General features: G+C 49.6%; 1 protein-coding gene across 5 annotated transcripts; it reads right to left on the minus strand.

The window, feature by feature from the left end:
* Positions 1-467: 467 nt before the first annotated feature.
* LOC120505606 (urotensin-2 receptor-like) lies at positions 468-4,848 on the minus strand. Of its 5 annotated transcripts, XM_039716309.1 has the most exons (3): positions 4,444-4,803; positions 1,269-2,186; positions 468-1,157 (listed from the first exon to the last, which is right to left on the minus strand). In XM_039716309.1, exons 2-3 carry the CDS (start codon positions 2,043-2,045, stop codon positions 897-899), a joined length of 1,038 nt encoding a protein of 345 aa, XP_039572243.1. In that variant the 5' UTR covers positions 2,046-2,186; positions 4,444-4,803; the 3' UTR covers positions 468-896. The 5 variants fall into 5 exon arrangements, with proteins under 5 accessions (XP_039572243.1, XP_039572240.1, XP_039572238.1 ...); XM_039716306.1 differs by having other exon boundaries at positions 468-2,186; positions 4,555-4,848; XM_039716304.1 differs by having other exon boundaries at positions 468-2,186; positions 4,444-4,800.
* Between the last annotated feature and the right edge of the window lie 3,263 nt (positions 4,849-8,111).

Below are 8,111 nucleotides of genomic sequence, written 5' to 3' on the forward strand. Positions count from 1 at the left end.
GTCAGAGAACATTGCTTTACCCGGGGAAAATCACATTTCCTTGACCCCCTCCTCTCCCTCTGCCCCACCTGGACTTGGAGGTGGAGGTCTGGTGCTTCAGGCTGGGTGTTGCAGTTTGCCAGCAGATGCCCTGAGGACAGCCACATCAGAGTCTCCCAGTCCCTCCTTGGAGGAGGGCAGAGGGTGGAAATGCTTGCCCAGGACAGATGATGCTGCTCCTCATGGGTGCTTGGGGTCAGTGCAGCAGGAGATGCTGTGTTCCCTGCCTGTGGCACTGTCATGGGAGGCCTGTGCTGCTGACAAGGACCATGGTGTGACTCCACTGCACACACTGTGTGACTGGAGAATCCAGCCCAGTGCACAGACAGGAGTGCAGAATAAGTGTGAGCATCACCCAAACCAGGACAAGTAACCCTGGATACGCCTCATTGTCCAGTCCTACCCCAAATGCAAAACTGCATGTCGTGTTGCAAACATCAGCTGCTTTTTCTTTATTTCATTGTCTTCAGTCCTCGTACAACTACAAATTTAGCACTACTGCTAAAGGAAGAAAAGAGCAAACGACAGCCATTCATGGGGTAACATAATTTTAAACGTTGTGAGACAGCTGATACTATTAAAAATCATGGCCCTGTTGTAGGCTTTCATTATTGATGGCTACTTGAGGAGATGCACACTATAAAATATAAAGATAAAAAGTGAAAGGCTATTTAGATAGCTGTTCAGCTGAGTGCTGCTAGCATCAAATCAGTGGCACTGCAGAAATGAGAACAGACACACGGCACAGCCTCTGGACTAGATGTGTGCACTGCCAAGGCTTCGCCTGCACAACGTACACTTTAAATCAAAGCAACATTGAAGTCAGTGTTGATTGTTCTTGGAGATATATTTTACCTTCAGGCACTGCTGTTTCCCAAAGGAGCGTGAGCAAGGACGTAAGTCTCTGTGCAGTGCTGGCTGCTCGTGGACAGGGACCTCCCTGAAATCCTCTGGAAACGATTCCTCCTCTGGAAGTACCCACTGCTGCTGCTGAGGGACCTCTGCCTGTTCTTCAGGTACTCCCGGTAGTTTTTGGTGAGCAGGGTGTAGAGGAAGGGGTTGATGCAGCTGTTGCTGTAGGTCAGGCAGGTTGTCAAGTAATTAATGTTCTTCATCACCTTGGGAGATAAAGGGAAGGATTCATAATACTGGAAGAGGAGCTGCCATATCCAGAAAGGCAAGAAGCAAGCCCAGAAGACCAGCACTATGGTGAAGATTAAGTAGAGCACCTTCTGGTTGGGCAGCCTCTTGGTCTGCTTGAAGGAAGCAGTCTGGGACACCCAGTAAATCTTAGCCAGGCGGATGTACAGGTAGCCAATGACCACCCCCGGGCCCACGATGCTGGTGCCAAAAAGGATGGTGAGATAGACTTTGTAGGACAGTTTGCTCCAGGTGGGCAGGCAGATGCTTTTGTTGTCCCTTTGCACCAGCTGGATCATGATGAGCATGGGCAGGGTGAGCAGCAGCGACACCAGCCAGATCACCACAGCAATGGCCTTGCGGTAGCTCTTGGACCTCTTCACCGTGTCCAGGGGCTTCAGCACGGCCAGGTAGCGCTCCGTGCTCATGACCGTGAGGGTGAAGATGCTGGCGTGCATGGTGAGGAAGTCCAGGCTGAACAGGATGCGGCAGCCAATGTCCCCAAAGTACCACTTCTGAATGAAGTAGGTGCCGACGATGAAGGGGATGGTGAGGAGGTAGAGCAGGTCGGCCAGCGCCAGGTTGATGATGTAAATGTACATGGAGGCAGAGGAGCGCAGGTAGTGGCACATCACCAGCAGGGTGTAGACGTTGCCTGTCACCCCAACCACGCACATGAGCGACAGGATGGCCCCGATGGTGCAGATGGCAATCATGTCCTCCGTGGAGCCGGCGGCCCACGCGCCGTCCCCGGTGGCATTGGCGGAGCCGTTGGGCCTGATTCTGAACACGCTGTCCTCACCCGCCTCTGTCACCATGTAGGGGGTGGTGGGGAAGTGGCTCTCCAGCTCGTCACTTAGGGACATCCTCCCGGGTTTAAACGCCAGAAGCTTTGCTCATGTCACAGGGGTCTGAGGGGCTTCTCTCTGCTCTGAGAAACGCGGCTGCGGGCAGCTGTGGAACCATTTCTCAGCAGTGTCTCATCCAAGGACCATCTGCGTTCTCCACTAGAGGAAAGACAGCAAAACCAACATATTAGAAATCTGCCAGAGCAACACAAAAGTTCATTTAGAAGTTACCTGTCCCTGAGCACGTATCTGCACTGCCTGAATGTACCAAAGGTCTTTGGCACTGAGGCCACTCTTGTAGGGCTCATGCTGTCATTAGAAGAGCCCAGCTGTGAGATGTGTCCATGGAAAAGAGACAAAAAATGTTGTTGAATCACTGGAACCACTTACTTCAGTCCTTAGTTCGGGGTTGGAGGAAAAAAACATCCTTCCTAAATTTATAACAATGATTTAGAGCTATCAGCATGATTGTTTGAACCTCTTTGCCACATTCTTATCTCTGAAGGAGCAGAAGACTCCGAAAAAGGGAAAACAAACTTTAGAGTTATCATTTGCAGCCAAATTGTTCTGTGTTAGTGATGCATTTGAAGTCCTGTCCAGCATTTCTGCAGTGTTTTCACAGAGCAGCTTCCCTTGAATGAGAAGCTCCTCCTCTGTCCTGCAGTTTCAAACAGCACTCGAGTGATGGAGAAAAAGGCACTTCATAAAGCAAAGTGCAGCTTCCCTGTGGGATTTCTGTGCCTGTAAACACAGGGTTCTTCACTCTCTCTGTCCAGTGTGACACCAGAGATGTCCATGTGTCTGTAAAACAGATCTGTTTCAGCCAGAGCTGGGTGTGAACCTTCCTGAACAGCCTTGAGCAGCGAGGTGTGAGACAACATGTGAGGCAACTCTGTACATAGGAGCCTCTGCTTAGCTCAGACTCAGTGCTGCACAAATCAGGACTGTGTTGCTCGGAATTCATTCTGGGTGTAGGCAAAAGGAGAGCAAACCTTCCTCAGAGAAATGCTGAAGAAGTAGCTAAAATGCCCAGATTTTAAGGCATACCAAAAGCCTGTGCCATCATAAAGGTCACTGCATACAGAAGTACATTTGCATTACGTGTTTTACAGCACTCAGGCTGTCTCAGTTTCTTTGGAAAACGTTAAGGGGAGGGATGCTGGACTGCCTTGTCCTCTAGGGCTCAGCAGGCAAAGACTCCCCTCTGCCTTGTTCCGCTGGGCAGGCTGGATTTGTTTAATCCTGGGAATGTGCAGCGTTTCCCAGTGAGTTAAGTGTCCCTTTCCCTCCTCACCAGCTCTGACTCCTTTGCCTCTTTCCTCCCACTGTCTCCTTGGAGAAGCATTACAGTCCTGGGCCCTCCCCTGCTGCCCTTGTGTCACCCTGACAGCGACCTCTGTGGCCCTTGAGGATGGACAATTTTCATCCTCTTTGGCTTCCCCCACCTTCTCCCCATTACCACCTGCAGAGGTGTCACAAAAAACTCTGGGTAAGAGAAGACAATCCAGTGCAGAGGGAGATATTCCCTCACTTAGCAGTTGGGATAAAAGTACAAAAAAAAAGAGAAACACACAGGGCCCATCTCCCATCCCAGTCCCTGGAGTACAGTGAGAGACGAGCGTGGTTCTGCAGTGCTCAGTGCTCCTTCAGGACAGTGCTGCTCTGGGCTGGTCCCCACAGCTTCACCAGCTTCAAGATCCATTTCTTGGACACCTTGCAGCCCCAAATCTGCCTTGTCCTGCTCCTGCAGTGCTGTGCAGTGCCCTCCTGCTGTAGGGCAGGTGTAGCCAGTCTGTCCCGCTGCCTCCTTGTCCCTTTTATCAGTGCTGGTGTCCGAGCTGGCAGTGACAGTGACTCCCGTGAAGGAGACACGGCTGCTCCGGGAGCTGTGGCTGCTCCTCAGCCTCACAACCAGCAGGAGGGCACAGAAATGAGCAGCTCTGCATGGGATGCTCCAGCTGAGCCCGGAGCTGGTCCCACACACAGCTCTCGCTCGGTGCTGGTGGTAGCTCATTTTCACGAGCATATTTCCATGGCTCGGGTGCTGCCTCCTTGCAGCTGCCTCATTTGGTGTCCCAGGGACTTGAGGCAGATTTGTGCCATGCTGGTGCCTGTCTGTGCAGTTCCCTGGAGTGACAGCTCCTGCTGGAGAGAGCCGAGCCCACTGCATCTCCCTGCTCTGCTCCTCTTCTCCTGAACCTGCCTTCTGCTCCATTCATAAAATCCCTACAGCACCAATTCCATTCAGACACTTCACCCGTATTCTGACAGAGCTAGAAGAGGAAAATGAAGCCAAATGGGGAGCCCTTGCATCACTTTAAAGTTCCCATCACTGCTGCTCTCGTACACAAACACACACACACATGCACACACAACAGAGAGCTCGTTATTCCAAGCAGCCATTCAAGCATCTTACGGTCCAGGCGATTTTCCCAGCCAGTCTTGCCTTTCCCTCTACGATATCATCCCACAGGAGTACCGTGCGCATTTACAGCTGTAAACAGAAATTAATTTCTCCTGCTCAAACCTTGCTTTTAAATCCGGCAGATGAAGTTTCCTACAAGAAAGAAAATAAGAAATAAATAAATAAAAAATCTATCTGGTAGCATCAAAGCTGAAACTTAAAGAAAGAAAACCAGAAAAAGAGAAAAAAAATGGAAGAGAATCCTTCTTCATGGGCAGGGAGTGAGAGATCCCAGTGCTGTGTCGCATCTGGAGCAGCAGGGGCGGGAAGGGAGCGTGCTGCCAGCCAAGTATGTTTGAAATCTGGGCGCTCTTAATACTCTCCTTGCCCTCCCTCCACTCGTGCCGGCTATTTTTGCTCCCCGGTGACGTTAGGCATAGCGTGGCTTTGCTGCAGCCTGTTTAAAGCAGCAGGGTTTGATAAGCATGGCTCAGCTGCCTCCCCTGCCCCACTCTGGGCATCACAGCAGAAGGGGAAGGTTGTTCCATCCCAGGAGGGGTGGAAGGCAAAGCACCCAGTGTACAGCACCTGAAGAGGAGAATTCCTGAATTCCCCAATTCCTGAATTCCTGAGTTGCTGATAGGGAAGGAGAGTGGGCCAGGGAGGGTTAAAATCCTGCGGGAGGGTGACATTCCTGCGGGAGGGTGGGCTGCCCAGGGGAGCAGCAGAGCTCCTTGATTTGGAGATCGATTCCAAAGCGAAGCTGAAGTTGATTTGGGTTGGGTGGCGTGTTAACAGAGGAATCTGTGCAGTGGGGGTCACACGCCACAGCATCTGAGACATTTCAGGCTGGCAGGAACAAAATATTACAGAAGTTGTTTGGGGGCGGGGTGATACTTGTGAGAAACTATACTCACTGTCAAACATTTTGAAAAGGTTTATTAAAACCGTATCAAAAATTACAACAGAAGACAATAGATAAAAAAACCCTACAGATTTTCCCCACCAAGTGCCCATCCACACAATGGATGTTCTGCCTTTTAACCCTTTAGTCCCCCTCCTTCACTGTTCAGTTGTGGAATTTATTTCCTTACATCTTTTTTGGAGGTCAGCTGTTGTCATAGCGAGAAGCCAACACTCCCAAATGTCCCAAACTCAGGTCTCCCTATGATAACAACACAAGGTGGGGTAAAACACAACTATAAACCCATAAAACTTCTCTTAATATTTGCCCTATAATTGTGAGAGTCAACCATTCCATTGCTCATTTATCACATACTCAAACACAGAGTAAATAAAACAAATACTTTGGAGAAATAGAACTATGAAAGACGTCTTGTAGTAGGACTTATGAGGGGTAATTTTAAATGATTAGTTTTAAGGTATTTATAGCATAGTGTGATAAAAACTAATAAGAAACACAATGTATTGTAATTAGGAAATAGTTGGCTTCTAATTGTGATGGCATGAATTATAAATCTGTATTGTCTCCCCCTTTACATGACACTGAAAACAGAATAAAAGTTTATAAAACACCTCTCAGTTACCCCACCTCTGGGTCAGAAAAGGGCATGATCCAACATTTCCTTTTCTCAAAATCCAGCAGCTGAGTCTGTCTCCTCAGGGATTTGCTCAGGAACCTCCTGTGCCCCGTGCACTGCTGTGAGCTCCCTGCCGAGGCAGGTGGGAACAGCTCCGTGCAGGGGCCTTGAAAGAGGAAGACTTGCAGCTAAAAGCACTGCCAAAAATGACAGGTGCTACTTAAAAGACTCAAAAGTACGTGCCAGTTTTTAAATACAGCATTTTGCCCTCCATGGGGTGCTTCCTGGGATGAAGAGCGGGGAGCAGATGCCTCCTCTGTGCCAGCCCCTCTCTGCAGGACCATTCGTGCCACCAGCACAAGGTCTGGGCAGCAGCAGGACCCTGCAGGGCACGGGGGAGGTGGCACTGAGGTGTTTGTTGGATGTGGCACTCCACCTGTGCCACGCTCTCAGGTGGTTCCTTCTTTCATTTCCCTTCTCTCAGGGTGCAGCACTCCCCTGCCCACTGTCCCTCCCCACCACTGCTTGCTCCTGCACTTTGAAAACCCTCCTTCCGAGGGAAGTGGCTGCTGGCATTTTGTGTCAGAGGGAAATTCCTCTGGAAATGGCTCTAATGTAGAATAAATGCCTTAATTCCCTGGTCAGAAGCAGTGGGAAGACAGGGCAGGTGCCTGGTTCCACAGCTGGAAAGAGTGCTTGATTGTCTCAAAGTGCTTTTCTTCGCCTTGCTTTGGACCAAAGCAACACTTTACCTTAGGGAGCCTTTTTTGTTTCCAGGCGCTGCTCCATCAGTGGGAAGGGGCTGCCCAGAGCAGATGGGGGCTGAGGGTGGGCTTGGGGCTGCTGAGGGCTCACCCTGGCTCCACCATGTGTAAGCAGGGAGGGAATGTTGCCCCTGAAGTGTGTGCTCAGAGCTGCAGGGAGGTCTCCCAAGCATCTTCTGGGCTCAGAGCCCTTCAGGCTGCTCTGGTCCCCTCCTGAGCCCCTGGCAGAGGGGAGCCTGGCCCATCCCTGCCACCCAAACCTCCACAGGTCCTTGCCAGCCCTCAGCCTGGCTATTCCCATGTTGCCAGCTCTATTTTTAGCAGGGCTGAAAAGCCAGCACTGTCTTTAGCAGGGTTTTTGGAATAAGATGATTCTCCAGGCTGGGGCACTGAAGGTGAGAATAGCCAGGCTCAGGGGCTGGGGCTGGCAGGGAGCCTTGAAGCTCTTCCCACTCTGCAAGTTTGCTGTGTTCAACCCAAATATGTGGTCATTTCTGGGGTTCCCAGGATGAAGGAGGAATTGATGAATCTGCCTTTATATTTTTAGAAGGATATTATGTTATGTTATGTTATGTTATGTTATATTATATTAGTATATGATAGTATATATACTATATATGATAGTATATATATAGTATATATATGTATATTATAGTATATATATACTAAAACTATACTAAAGAATTAGAGAAAGAATATAGACAGAAGGCTTAACAAGAATAATAATGAAAACTCATGACCCTCTCCAGGGCTTTGACACAGCTGGAGAGTGATTGGTCAATAAGTAAAACCAATTCACATGAAACCAATAAAACAATCACCTGCTACATTCTAAAGCAGCAAAACAAGAGAAGAAAATCAGATTATTATTATTATTATTTACATTTTTTTTCTCTGAGGCCTCTCAGCTTCCCAGGAGAAGAATCCTGGGCAAAGAGATTTTTCAGCAAATATGATAGTGACACAAATGGGAGAGGCTGGGCACCTGCTGCAGGGGAGGATGGTTCTTCAGAGCATTTAAACACCTCCAGTGTCAAGTGCAAGCAAAACATTCCAGGATTTTGGTGGCTTGCAGCTCCTTCTGCCAGCCTGCATTAGCAGCGTGTGACTCAGTTCACTAATGACTGCAATTAGATATCCCACAGCTTTTTGCAAAGAGGCTTGGGGTGACCTGTGCTGGCCTTGGCTGGGTTCCTGTCCCCTTGGGCCATTATCCAAGAGATGGTCCCCAGGACTCTGCCAGTGCACATCTGGCTGTGCCTCCTCCTCCCAGCCCAGCCAGCAGAAATCCTCAGTTCTGCGAGGAGAGCACTGGGAGCTGACAGAACCTCACTGGGGCAGAAAGGAAGGGCAGGATTTTGCCTTTGCTACCTGT

This window comes from Passer montanus, unplaced genomic scaffold, assembly GCF_014805655.1.
Source record: "Passer montanus isolate IOZ18808 unplaced genomic scaffold, ASM1480565v1 scaffold35, whole genome shotgun sequence".
NCBI classification, from domain to species: domain Eukaryota; kingdom Metazoa; phylum Chordata; class Aves; order Passeriformes; family Passeridae; genus Passer; species Passer montanus.

Coding starts and splice junctions, on each gene's coding strand:
- LOC120505606 (XM_039716306.1), bottom strand. CDS start 2,045: ATGTCCCTAAGTGACGAGCTGGAGAGCCACTTCCCCACCACCCCCTAC.